Source organism: Beta vulgaris, chromosome 8 (assembly GCF_026745355.1).
Source record: "Beta vulgaris subsp. vulgaris cultivar EL10 chromosome 8, EL10.2, whole genome shotgun sequence".
Taxonomy (NCBI): domain Eukaryota; kingdom Viridiplantae; phylum Streptophyta; class Magnoliopsida; order Caryophyllales; family Amaranthaceae; genus Beta; species Beta vulgaris.
The window spans coordinates 11349060-11363593 of NC_079209.1; the positions used below are offsets into that span (position 1 = coordinate 11349060).

The 14534-nt window shown below is 34.5% G+C and overlaps 2 protein-coding genes across 2 annotated transcripts; one reads left to right on the top strand and one right to left on the bottom strand.

Moving 5' to 3' along the window:
* Window positions 1-3081: 3081 nt before the first annotated feature.
* On the top strand, window positions 3082-3914 carry LOC104882843 (15.4 kDa class V heat shock protein). The gene is made up of 2 exons (XM_010667258.4): window positions 3082-3416; window positions 3538-3914. The coding sequence occupies exons 1-2, from the start codon at window positions 3251-3253 to the stop codon at window positions 3792-3794; spliced, it is 423 nt and encodes a 140-aa protein (XP_010665560.1). The 5' UTR covers window positions 3082-3250; the 3' UTR covers window positions 3795-3914.
* Window positions 3915-5464: 1550 nt separating this feature from the next.
* On the bottom strand, window positions 5465-14534 carry LOC104882842 (uncharacterized). The gene is made up of 19 exons (XM_010667257.4): window positions 13603-14534; window positions 11964-12432; window positions 11783-11868; window positions 11262-11375; window positions 10888-11076; window positions 10624-10689; window positions 10479-10535; window positions 9886-10008; window positions 9683-9796; window positions 9138-9245; window positions 8948-9062; window positions 8522-8659; window positions 7846-8222; window positions 7449-7626; window positions 7102-7340; window positions 6528-6717; window positions 6196-6421; window positions 5934-6089; window positions 5465-5824 (listed from the first exon to the last, which is right to left on the bottom strand). Exons 1-19 carry the CDS (start codon window positions 14311-14313, stop codon window positions 5677-5679), a joined length of 3804 nt encoding a protein of 1267 aa, XP_010665559.1. The 5' UTR covers window positions 14314-14534; the 3' UTR covers window positions 5465-5676.

Here is a 14534-nt window from a genome sequence, read left to right on the forward strand (position 1 = left end):
ATTACATACGGCCTGTTCTCCCCAGCTTATTTTCAGTTCAGTTCAGTTCAGTCCAGTTCAGTTCAGTTCAGCTTTCATCAGTTTAGTTCAGTTCAGTTCAGCTCCACTCTTTTATAACCATTTTGTTAAATATTATTATTATGTTGGTATAATTTATTTTACTAATTACTCTTATTATTATTATTATTATTATTATTATTATTATTATTATTATTATTATTATTTAAATATATATCATTACTATTAAGTATTATTATTATTATTATTATTATTATTATTATTATTATTATTATTATTATTATTATTATGTTGTTGTTGTTGTTGTTGTTGTTGTTGTTGTTGTTGTTGTTGTTTCTATATATTATTTTGTTTATTATAGCTTTACTCATTGTTATTACTATTATTATTAGGAGGAACGTGGTTTAGGTCAAAGCACAAATACACCCACTTTTTTTAGCCCATAAGCCAATCAAATCGCGTCAAGACGGTTTATGATGTAATTTTCGCGGTCCAACCCAATCATTATTTTTATTACTAAATATTTTTATATTATTAAATCTAATATTAAAATAGTAATATTAATTTACTCCTTAGATATTATTGTTATTATATATCATCATCAAGTATTAATATATTAATACAAATAATATAAAATAATAATTATTAATTATCATTATTATCGTTAATTATTATTATTATTATTAATTTATGATTATTAATATTATTTATTTATAACTATCATTTAAAAATATCCAAAATACTATTATTATTATTATTCATTATTATTACTTATCATTATAATTATTATTTAATATTCATATTGTTATTGGTTAAAATATTATTTATATATTTATTACATTCAATTTAATTTAATTCAATTCAATTCAATTCAATTCAGATCAGTTCAGTTCAGTTCAGCTCGAATAAGTTCAGTTCAGTTCAGTTCAGCTCCAATAATTTCAGTTCAGTTCAATTCAGCTGTTTTATGCCGAAGAGAACAGGCCCATACTCTAGAAATTGAAATTTTTTATCGATTATTAATTAGGGTCCCATTTTGTAGTTCGCACATGAGCCACCTATGATTCTAAAACGAGCCTGATAAACAACTAAAGGTAAACATATTGAAAATAAGAATAATTTTTTGAGATACCCACTTAGAAATACAAGTACTATATTATAGAAGTAGGACTCCTTAACAAATGGAAAAACTACTATAGCCTGTTCTCCCCAGCTTATTTTCAGTTCAATTCAGTTGTAATCAGTTCAGTTCAGTTCAGTCATTTAATTCTCTGATAATAAAACAATGATAATAATAATAATTATTATTACTACTATTACTATTATAAATATTAATATCATGATTACAATTATTATATTATTACATATTATTATTATCATTTTAATATTGCTAATTATTGTTTTGCTAATACTTTTTTTAATATGATTCGGCTAATTATACTGGAATGATAATTTTAGCCTAAGAAGTACACATTGCAATAATATTTGTCATTGTTGAAAATACAAACTTTTTAATAGATAACAACAATGAAACTATTAATAATAACAACAATAAAACTTGTCATTGTTGAAATGAAAAAAAATATACGTTTTGATAGTTGAATTACTAGGCAAAATAATAGTACTATCGAACATTAACTAGTTTTCATAATCGATTAATTATTATTTTATTTAATAACATATTATTATTAATAAAACATTATTATATGGGAAGAGGGGTAGGACACCAAAATATTAGAAACCCCATTTTACCCTAATTACATCTCTATTCTAACTACTTTAATCAAAAAATAAAAAAGGAAACTACCTAATAATTTTTTTAAAAAAAAACATTACAAAAAGAAAACCATCAAGAATTCAAATATCCCTAATTTATAAGATATAATTAACAATTAATTTAATTTTCTACGTCCCCTAAAAAAATTAATTTTCTACGTATTTTCGCACGCATAGCGTGCATATAAAAACTAGTATTATATTATTATCACTACTATTAGTTATAATTTAATTCAACTCACTTCAATTCTTTTATGCCAAAGAGAATAGACCCTACATAGCTCGTATATGAAATAATTGATTTTTTAATATTCTTTATTTTTTTCCCAAAGATATTTTCGTCTCTCAGGAAACTGTATGGTTGAAAATGAAGCATATACTTTGGCAATATAAATGCGGATTGGGACTTGTGATTTGTGAACTTATCCTTTTATTCATGTCTGGTGCTCTTTATTTTCTACTAACAATAATATTTATATTTATAGTGATGAAAGCTTGCTGCCTGAACTCCCTACTTAAATAAAGAGTTAGCATGTGCGCTTCTTATATAGGAGCAGTAAAGTTGAGATCTTCGTTTCATGTGTTACTTCACTTTTGGGTAAGGCGTGCTGCTGTCAATTGTGTAGTAAGTAGTAACAGAAAGTAGATATCATAATTTTGGATAACATTGTCAAAAAAAAAAAAAAAAAAAAAAAACTGGATAAAATCTAGGGGCAAAACTGTAATTTTGTGCTAGCCACCAATCTTTTTCAAGTCCCACCACCTCTCAAAAAAATCTTCTCTAGATAAATGGACATTTAATATTTTATTTACTTCTAAATCAAGTAAAGAGATTACTCAACTACAAATTATCATTCCGGTAGATACGTTGTCAATCATCTTACAATTCGACTTAGTTAGACCATTAACTTATGAAGTGTATTTTTTTCCTTAAATCCTAATACTTGTACGTATTTTTGGTATAAAATATAACTTCTGATTTTATATTCCTTTCATCTTGAAATAAGTAAAACATTTCTCATAAAAAACTCATGTAAAATAGAAAAATATTCCATTTATTTCATAAGAGAAAAAGTATAATAATAGTATATGAATTAGAATTGGCTCGAATGATACACTTTTCCATCTTCATTAGTGAGGTCTAGAGTTCAATTGCTGCATCAAAATGTATTTGAGATTTACGAAGTTGGGATATATGGTTGTAATAGGCCTCTTGGTGGAACCCTTACGAAAAGTGGTCTGATACAAGAATTAGCGTTATCTTGAACAATAAGCTTTGATGTTGATACCACCCCAGGGCCTAGACCCAACTTGGCCTATAAATGAGTCTCCCTAACTCCTTTGTTGTTCCCCTCTCTTCCTAAGCAGAGATCCAGTATTTGTCTCTGCATTTGCATACCTTAGGTCCTTAACCATATTTTATTCATCCCCAATAACCCAAATCAAAGCCAAAAGAATGGAGATGTTCCCATATCAATACCAATACCAATACCAATACCAGCCTTATTCCTGGGACATTCTTTACCATCCTCATATGTTGTTACCTCGCTACAATATCCCTGAAAACCATGTCCATTGGAGAGAGACTCCTGACTCACATGTCTACTCTGCTGATATTCCAGGTATCTCAACAACTTTACTTTCTTATGTATTAGTATAACTCAGGCCTGAGATGGAGTCTAGTAGGCCAAGTATATATTGGTTGCTTTGTTTTGTTGTTTAAGTTACTTTTTGTTGTAACAGGGGTAAGGAAAGAAGAAATTAAGGTGGAAGTGGAGGACTCAAAGTACTTAATTATTCGGACCGAGGCCATCGATCATTCAGCCGTGCCTCCGAGGAGGTTCACAAGGAAATTCAGGCTTCCAACAAGGGTAGATGTTGATGGAATATCAGCTGGGTATGAGGATGGTGTGGTTACAGTAACTGTGCCTAGGAGGGGATTTGTCATTGATCCTGCTCATTTACCTCATACATTAGGGGTTTCTGCAAGGGCAGCTTGAATTTATTTCATCATTTCATTCTTAACTTCTTTTTCTTAATTTCAACATTTCATAATCAAGCATTTGTTTAGGAATATTTCATGCATGGCTTTGAATGTTATTCAGACTCGTTTGCTCCTATCGAGTACGTGTTTAAGTGTTAGGCTCAACTATTTGTAGACTTTGATTGTGTTTGTATGGTTCTGGAATGGGAGAATGAAGCTTAATTCTGACATAAAATTATCTCAAAGGATGCACTAGTATTTCTTAGTCTTTGGCTAAGATCATTTAAGGCTGAATAAAATGGGCAATGCTACATCTACCCGATCCACTAGAAATAGAGCATTAAAAAACTATTTGAAAGGACGAGTTGGATTTCAGTATTTATTTCTATTAGTAGTGGGTTGTTGACCCATTCGGTAGATAAAGTTTTTTCCGAATAAAAGATTAGATGGGCCCTGTGATAATAATAGAGGCAGATACATGGGCATCCCTTATGGATCAAGTGGTCACTGGTCCATACTCTGAGTTGATTGGAATCCCCACTTGAATCATTAATCTAACTTATCCAATGGAAATGTAGAAACTTTAGTCGAATAAGAAGCTCTTTGTTACCCTTTTTTTTTTTTTTTTTTTGTTTTGACAATATGTATGTTAATGGGATTTTACATTTGGGTATCTAGGTTTTCTGTTTGTTTGGAAATGTAGCCTACCAACTCCATGGCACACTAATGATTGAGGTACCTCTAGGTAACGGGATAAACTTTTTTTCTTATTGATCACAAGAGGCACAAGGTAGTTGTGTTCGAGAATATATTGGATAGGGCTCTGTTTGGTTGGGTGTAAAACCTTTTTAGTATAAAATAATTTTCATGGAAAAGAATTTACAATGAAAAACACAATTTCAAAACTAATTTTTTGTTGTTTAGTTCTATTTAAGAAAAATAATGTAACGAAAGGGAAAATAATGAGGTAGTGAGAGCAGTGCACAAGAGAGATAAGGAAAAGGAAGAAAAATAATATTTCTTTCATTTTGAAGGGAAAATGGGTTTCCATCATAAGTTTGGTAGGGCGTAAAATGTTTTCTTGGAAAACTGTTTCCTCTATTTTCAGTTTTATATTGTTTAATTGGCAAAAGAGTGTAAAATCATTTTTTCTTGGAGTAAAATTACTCTTCCAATGATAGAAAACTATTTTCCCTTTAAAATGAAAGGAGAACTGTTTTCTTTATCTCTTTTGTACACTCCTCTTATTACTTCCTTACTTTCTCATTCATTTCATCATTTTTCTTACATGGAACCAAACAACGGAAAGGAATTGTGTTTTTCATTGTAAATTATTTTCCATGAAAATGTTTTACATTCTACCAAATGGAGCCAAAAGAGCAAATTTACTCCTGTGGAAAATCAAAAATGATTTTACACTCATTTGCAAACCAAACAATGTAAAACTGAAACATAGAGGAAAATAATTTGTAACTTTTTTACGCCCTACCGCAAAGCCTTGATGAAATCTTGCAACTTTTTTAGCATATTGTATATGTTGTATCAAAATAAACTCTAAAGAAAATAATTGTTAATATTTCATGTGGAGCCAATTGAGTAGTAAATTCTTATATAATGATATATCTCTAGTAGGTGGGTTATCTAGTTGGTGGATTTAGCATTCTAATTGTATCAACTTTTCCAGTGAGGGGAAAAAATAACCGAGTTAGAAACCTCGTGTAATGATATATACAATGATGACTATTTAGCAATCCCTACATTATGCCGACAAGAGTAGCAATAATGGAGTTAACATCAAGGCACTATTGGCTCATATTCAGCAAATTCCTAAGCATATGCACAAACAGTGCACAGCATAATTTGGTTACTATCCCTACATCAGAAAACAGAATGCTTTCCTATTGCAAGTTCTTCAGCTGCATTTGGTTGCTATGGAATTTCGAACTCGTTCGACTGTTCAGCCCATATGTGATCAAATTCAGGAGTTCATTAGCCTCCATCAGTCTTCGCTCTGAGTTATCTCGTGCAGCCATACCACGATGATTCCTACATGTAGCAATACCATATTCTTAGAATTACCTCCAAAGAAATAGAATTCATAAGAAATTGGTGGCTTCTTGTTATTATTTATGTTTAGATGGAGCAGAGTTCAAACCTCTTCTCGTTGTTCACTTTTCTGGTAAGATCCTCGATAAGAGCTTGGAGTCTCTTCAACATAGAGGACAAACAACATATTGTGTCAATACCTGTTGGCCGTGCACATAGTTTCTTCAACAGCTCACAGGCAATGAAATAACCCTCTTCCTTGTTCCTGCACCAATTTCAGTTTCGCCAATCTTATTAGACAGCTTGGAATAAAGAGAATCCAGAAAAAAAAAAAAAAAAGTTCAAATCTGCAAGTGGCAGGCTATACAGACCTGAGTAACTCCCTAAGGATGGTTTCAATGGATCCTCGGTGATCAATGAGCATATCAGCTAAGGGTTGATACTGGGCAAGATTTCTAAGAGTACATAAGCAGTGCTTCAGAACTTCCTGATCTGGTATGCTTCGGGTGACAGCAGTTATTTGGTATAGCAAAATTCCAATTGCCCCTTCATCTACAAGTCTCTCACAACATTTCTGAGAGTGTGTAGTTGCCATATCTGAGGGCATATAAAGTAAGCAAAGCATCATATTGTGTGCTGAGAAATATAATTAAAAAGCAATTGAATAGGGAAAGAATCACAGAGAAGCCTCTAAGACACTCACTCAAAGTTGCACAATTGTATAGAATGCCGCTAACATTTTTCATGCTTTTTAGTTCCTTTAGTGCTGCTACAAGTCTATTCATTATACGCATTCCATCTTCCACGGTAGCAGCAGACTTCTGTATTCTCAATCGCAGATCAACAAGTTGCTCTTTTGCATGCTTCCTTGCAAGGTAACCCTTCCAATGTGCCTACATGATACAAACTACTAAGCAAGAAAAAAAGGTACCAAACTAATTTTCATAACAGGAAAACATAATTATCTGTAGATCTTTTTTTATGCACTCATGAGCACATTGCACCACCCTAAGTAAGCCATAACCAAGAGCATTGTTTTCAGCAAACCAAATTTAAGCCATAACCAAGAGCATTGTTTTCAGCAAACCAAATTTTGTTTATTTGTAACATATGCAAGGAAGTCCTGTAATTTTCACGAGAGCTGTTAGTCCAATCCTCCATTTATATAGCAATTACACACAGGGTATGGCGTGAATGCACTCCAACCTATCACCATAATATGAGGACAGAAACACAACTTCAAAGAGAGACTGGGTAGAAAGAGGATCAAATCTTACTTGAATGATAACAGCATGATGTCTCTCTTTATATACTGTTTGCCGAGAAATGTATTTACGAATATACGACTGAATAACAATGGCTGCTTCCTTTCTCAATTTGAACTCTAAGGTGCTCTTCCACCATCTTTGCAACTTCACGATTGCTCTAAAAACTATAGTTAATTCATTGATGTACGATCTGTGGCCTGATGTAAGGGTATTGTCACGAGAACCACTGACACGAAAGGAGGAAGAACCTACATTGCCCAGTTAATCAAAACGGTCAACAATAAGTACTCTGTCAGAGGAAACTAGTAAAAATTTATCAAGGAGAAGCTTAGTCCAAGAGAGAATGTTACAGAAACCTAGAAGTCTATTTCGTGAAATCTTTCCCCTGACAAGACGTTGGATTTCAGTAGCAGCATGCCTATAGCGATGAAATGCATACCGGCACATCATAGCCCTAGAGGCAGCTTGTATTCTTATTGCAGCTTCTTTATGATGAATAAAGCTCCTCCTAGCCAACCAACGACGCCAACAGCTCTGCAATTTTTACAAATACAACATTGTTATTACTGATTAAAAAACCTTTCATTGACCAGCATTAAAGGAATGTAAACTGAAGATGCTATAGAATCAAGACAAGCACAAGCATGCAGAAGATTTTATCTGGTAAATTGTGTTAGTGCAGAACTTGAGCACTAACAGCGGGAGCAGGGAATTCAAAATTTCTGTTAGAAGTTTTTTCTCAGTTAAACTTACTTGGATCACAAGAATGCATATTCTACGTTGGCAAGCACCTCTACGAGCAATGCACCCCCGGACATGAGACTGAACTATGATAGCTGATTTGGTTGCTGTACAATATTCATGAAAATCCTTTAAATATCTCAGAGATCGAAGAACACTTTGGATTTTTAGAGCTGCTTGCTTTAGATTCAAAAATCTTCTTTTCAGTAGCCACCCACGAGTATGGCTCTGAATTGTAGAAGCAGCTGAGCAGCGAGTGTGCCTGTAGTCACTTGCAAGAAATTCCTTCCAAGCAAGTTGAATTTTCACCACTGCTTGCTTCATCTTCAAAAATTTCTTGCGCTCAACCACCCGCCTGAAATGGCACTGTATAATTACAGCAGCGTTTACTGCAGATTTTGAAGAGAATCAAAGTTCCAAACAAATGGTTAGATAATTTGCACCACCAAATTAAACAGTAGCCAAAGTTTTACCCTGTGGAGTTAACATTGATGCAAGGGCCAACGAAGAAAAAATCAAAAGAAATCATTTATACAACCATAAGTGCAGCTTGGTTCAATAGCACTTCAGTCATTGACAATTTGACACTCCAGCAATTCATATACATGAGATAATTTTTAAAAATTTGTGTAGTGGTAAGAGAATACAGCAGCTATAGCATGGAATGTGCATGCCTCACAACCATCACCTTCGTGACTTTCAAAGCTGAATTTGCCAACCGCAAAGGGTAAGATAGCAACAGCAGCTGGTTCATTAACATCATACATATTCTGTTTCGCTATCTTTTGCCACCAGGCTTGAACTGCTTTAAACTTCAGTGCGCCATCTAATAAAAAAATCCAAATGTTTAGGTAAAATGATTGAGAAAAAGAGAATATAAATCATATTATCACTCTAAGAATTGCATATAAATAGATCGGAGATGTCACGTAGGATAACAGTTTCATGTTGGCAAAGGTTCCAAATCGAGAAATATAAAAATTAAAGCAATAATTCAAGTACGCATATTATTAGCTTGTACAAACAACATAAATAAGAAGTATATCTTATTGCTTAGTGCTAACTCCAGCAAACAGATTATATAAAAACGAAGTCATGAATCCGATGAAATGACCTTCAGTAGATCGTTGCCTTTCTTTATGGCATGCACTTTCAGAACTGATAGACCACCTCTTTCTCTCTGGATTTTGGCAATGACAACCCGTGAGCTTGTGAAAGTTTAGTTTATCCTGTTAGAGTCATTTCCACCTTTATAGTCAAATTACGACTAAAATAAATAGAAAATTTTAAGGCACTGGCATTACCTTACGTTTCTTGACAAGCAATTGCGAGGACAAGAATACCAATAATATGACCACACTCTTATAATTAGAGGCGCCATTGGACTCAAGTATGTCAGAGATTTGTAACACCTATAAAGAGATGAGATTCACTTCAAGCTTGTGTAATAACTGATAAGCACAACCGAAAGACCAAGATGACTAATAACATATTATTTATAAGATGCAATATGTATTTGCAGAATACAACGTTATGTAATGTGTGCTATCTGTGTTCTCCGATTACACACAAGGCATAACAAATGGTTACATTAGACCTGAGTGAAGCGTCCACTAAATACAACGTCAGCACTAAACTTTAATTCTGAAAATTGTTCTGTATGATGTCTTGATTCAATGCCTTTGATGGGTTGATGACTGATGAGTAATGTAGGCTACTAGAATACCCACTAAGTCACCATACAGTCATTTCCTTATAAGTTTTACAGTTTTGTGGAAGAGAACATAGAGAGTAGAGACTGGCTGCAAGGCATAAATGACTCAAATTTTGATTCAAGTAAAGCATTTACCTCAGGAAAATCTCCCAACAACGTTGTCAACTTCTGAGATAAAACAAAGCTGTGTACTGCATCAATAGTATCTCTCATTGACACAATTGATTCTTCACTTGTATCATTGATGTCCTGTAAGCAGTTCATAGTGAGATAAATATAAAAAAGAAAGCATCTTCAAACGAAACATCATAGCCAACATTTAGAGTAGAAAATTATACCTTCATTGAACAAGGACAATGTAGTTCTTTCTGGAAGTAGAAGTCCAGCAAACACCACATAACTTTTCCATCAACCAATGAACGCATACTTTCCATCTTGACATCATAGTTTCCACAGATCACCTGCGACATATATACATTATCCAGGTGGGAAATCAAAAAGAAGTACAAAACCGGAAGCTTCATGCATAATCACAATATAGGAGTTCATTTCCTCAAGAGAAGACACGCAACCATGAATTCAAGGGCAAGAATAGGAGCTAGAAACAAAATCATCATCATGCATGCACAATCATTTATAAAATTTTAGCAGAATTTGGTTTAGTTAAATGATCAGTTTGATGTCAGAAACAGAGAGTCCATAATAAGAACAATCCTTTGATCTAGCTCTGAAGTTAGAACTGCACAAGATCCATCTGTATTAACATGACATATATTGTAGCAAACATAGTAAGTAAGAAAGCTGGGAAGAACATCATTGTTGGAAAGAACAAAAATCACAGGTGTCAGATACAGTTAAAGATTTCAATTAATGAGTCTACAGTTAAAAGTTGATATGCTTTCAGTTGCACAAAAGTTATATGAAGTCGTACCTTCATCCAGAGTAGAAGCACATCCAAGTGAGTGCTAGTATCTATATCCATGATTTCCTGCGAAATGGACGGAAAAACCTTAAAATAAAAACATGGATACTGTTTATTGAACTAAGAATGAAGTAATGAGCTATAAGAAACATACAGTACGATCTATACATATTTTTGAAATTTCTTCTGACAGGATGTTCTTTGTAACAAGCAGAGGAAGCTGCAATCCAAATGCTAACATGTTACGAAAGCAAATGACCAACACCAAAACATGTTATATATAAGAACTTTACTATTAGATCTTTTTAACTAGCATGCACTATGCAGAGAAGTCATGTTTCTGATGGACTTAAAAGATGCAGCGGTTAACATGGAAAGCATTTGTCTTTTGCAAGCGGGACAAAGAAATAACACCAACCTGCAGATGAACAAATACATTCCACAATAAAGAAATTACAAGTTCCTTGTCTCCAAGGGCAACATCCTCTCCCACTATCTCTGTACCGTCATCATCATTCAGGGCAACACCTGCCTGCTTGAGATATTGCAGGGCAGTGCGACAATTTGTCAATTTCTTCTTATGAGTTTCTGATGGAAGCACCACTTTCTACACAATAAATGACAGATTAAAAGTAGATAAACTAATTAGATACTGCATAAAAGGTTGCAATGAAACTACGCAAGTTGTAACTTGGAGAAAGTCTAACCATTAAAATTGACGAGTCTTGCTGTAGGAGCTGAATAAAAGGTTGCAATGAAACTACGCAAGTTGTAACTTGGAGAAAGTCTAACCATTAAAATTGACGAGTCTTGCTGTAGGAGCTGAATAGCTCTGCATAGCCTCACTCCATCCTGTATATCTTGAAACAAATCTGTAATTCTGAAGTCATACTCAATGAGGGGATTCTGCACAGAATGAAAATCCTGTCATTAGTCATCACATAGTTGATGACTTGTAGTACTCGGTAGTACAATGACTTTGAGAAGACAAGATAAAGCACATTGTATATAGAAACTATAAGAACAAATTCAGCCTAAAATATACATTTAAGCATGATAGTACTCCTTCCACTGACTATCAGGTCAACGTGTTCCATTTTTGTGATTTCCCACAAATAAGTTAAACATTTGTCTTTGCTAACATTTGCCTCTATAATATCCTTAAAAGTAGGCCGCTACACCAACCAAACCAATATTTCTCTATTTATAACTGTCCCCAATCTCCACGCAAAACAACTGAAGTAGATGTTAACTTCAATGTCGGACAGAGTAAGTATAGTACTAGGTACTCATGAAGATAAGAAACTACTTACCTGTTGGTATGGTACTTTGTACCCCACAATTACAAGATGTGCAAGAAGATTTCCCTCCCCATGCATAACTTCAGATGATAAGAAATCTGTTTCCCAGCAGCAACAAGGAAAAATCAAGTTAGGAAGGAGGTAAGGCTCATAAAATTCAGAAAAAGAAAACAACTTCAACTAATACTATTACCATTTATCATTTGCCGACTCGATTTGATGTTCCATTTCACATTGAACAATAGAGGAGAACCTCCATCTATCCCATCAATACCATACTTGATAGGCAAGCCACTTTGAGATTTAGCTCTATCAAGTATGAGAGCAAGAAGCAAAAATCTCTTTAAAATGACATTGCCTAAACTTTCAAAGTAACCTGGCCTGTATAAGCCATCAACCAACTTATTGTATGCGTAAGACTTTGCAAGACCCGCATGTGAGAAGAATTGTTTCTCGATCACCATTCTGAGAAACGCCAAATCATCTTCTCTATGGGAATCTACCTTGGGCAACAAAGAGTCGCTGCCAAAGATGATGTACAATCCAATCTGGAGCCAAATTGGATTATAGCACATCAGAATCTTGATAGCTTTCTCTCTCATTCCAACATCAGTGACTATAGGACAATGTGCCTTCATCTTAAGCCTTCCTTCATCAATGTTCTGAAACAAAGGGCCACAATTGACTGAATTTGAGAAGAATAATCCACTCAAAACAGATAAACATCCTGATTGGATCATCATAAAGAAGCTAAGTTCCTAATTAAGTAGCATTTTTAACAATGTTTATTGCCATAATGAAAGTCAAAGTATCCTCACTAGTGAACTAGCGAGAACTACAATGGTTTTGGACCCAACTGGAGTAGAACCCAACAGAATATAGTAAACAAAGTACAAAAATCATACAACATCAATCCATCAAAACCGAAAAAGACCACCATCACCCGTGTTTCAAAATGCAGCAGTTACTGACCCACATTTTAAATCAATTCAATTTGCATGTACAAAGAGTCTAACTAGTTGAAAAATGGAGAGCTACAATTGTCCAGCTTCCCCCTATTACTGTCAAGTGTCAACACTGGAAAGTGGAAACCCAACCCTAACAAAACCTATTTTTTATAAATCAAGCGAGCACAAAAATAAAATATGACTTTGAGTAACATTGTAGCAAGATCAAGATGAACCTTGGAAAGCACCAAAAACCGTAGATGAACTTTAAGGATATTACATTATAGTTTGAAATCGCGCATTCTTGCTCTTATGTAACACTGACTGTCAACAAATACTCAGTCAAGATCACAATTTTTTCAGACAAAGTTTGTTGCCATCTCCTCAAAACCCAACTTCGAACATGTTACATGGCACCAAACATCAGATTTAGTTGTTAGATGTAGCCTACCATTATTTCTAATTTTCCAATATAATTGCTCATGTCCTATGTCATTGGTGGAAAGAATGACTCTAGTTTCGCTTGCACACGATCTATTAACATTCTGTATAGCTGATTTTATGTCCATAAGACTTCAGGTTCAAGCTTTGCACATATTTTTGAGTGCTTCTAGATTGGTACTAAACCATACCATATTTTGACAGATTACACAAATCTAGGTGACATTGAACCAGTATCACATATTCAACAAGTTCCATTCATTGTATCAAGTTCCTAACAATTTTGCCACATATATACTTGCACAAGCATTAACATAAAAACCGCTAAAGTAACGTGAAGTGGTACCTATGGGATCAAATTCCGTTCACATCACTACCACCTACGCGCTCCTTATGCACCAAAAAAAAAGACAGGACAGAAACAATAACATCAAAGAAACATACCTTAGCAACATGAGACATAACAGTGAAAACCTCCATACAACCTTCAAAACTCAAGTATTCCCTCATCCTCACCTCCAAATCATCAAAGCTACAAACCTCTCGTAACGATTTCCACAAAAGCCCGAACTTCTTCTTCGTCGACACCGACATCGAAACATCCCTATCCTCCCCGAAACCTCCCACATTCCCTTCACCTTCTTCCCTCTGCCTCTTGGGCAACCTCCAAACACCATCAACACCAACACCAACAATACTCTTAACCATCAAATTCTCTCTCTTCCCTCCTTTAGTCGCTCCTTCCCTTCCACCTCCACCACCATCATCACCACATCCGCAAGAATTAGGGTTTTCAAACAGGAAATTAAGCCAAACAGTAAGCGAATTCGCTAACGATTTCATCGACCTTTCCTTCTTCATTTCCTCCTTTCGCGACGATTTCGACATCTCGAGCTCGAATTGCCGGAGTTTCCGAGTAGCCGGAGTTGACGGTTTTCGGCGACGGCGGGCGGTGGAGGAGGAGAGAGAAGATGAAGGAGTTTGCATTTGTTTGGATGCAGTGAAGAATTTGGGAGTAGTAGGTTGGAAAGTTCGAGAAGAATGTTGAGGGTTTTTGGGTTTAGGGGTTTTGAAATTGGAAATGTCTTTAAAGAGTGAAGAAGAAGAAGAAATGTTTGGTGATGGTGAAGGAGGTTGGCGATTTTCGGTAGCCATTGTTGAAGTCTTGAGGATGAACTGATGAAGGTGCGTTAATGGCGTCGGGAAACTTTGTTGTTGTTGTTAGTGTTGGTTGTAACGGTTGTATTGTTGGAATTGTATGGTAATGGAAGGAGAAGTTTGTCTGAAAGAGTGAAAGTAATGGCGTTTTTTCGAATTTGAATTTTGGAGAGAGAAAGCGGTAAAAGAAAAGGTTTTTTTAAAGCGAAGGATATCAC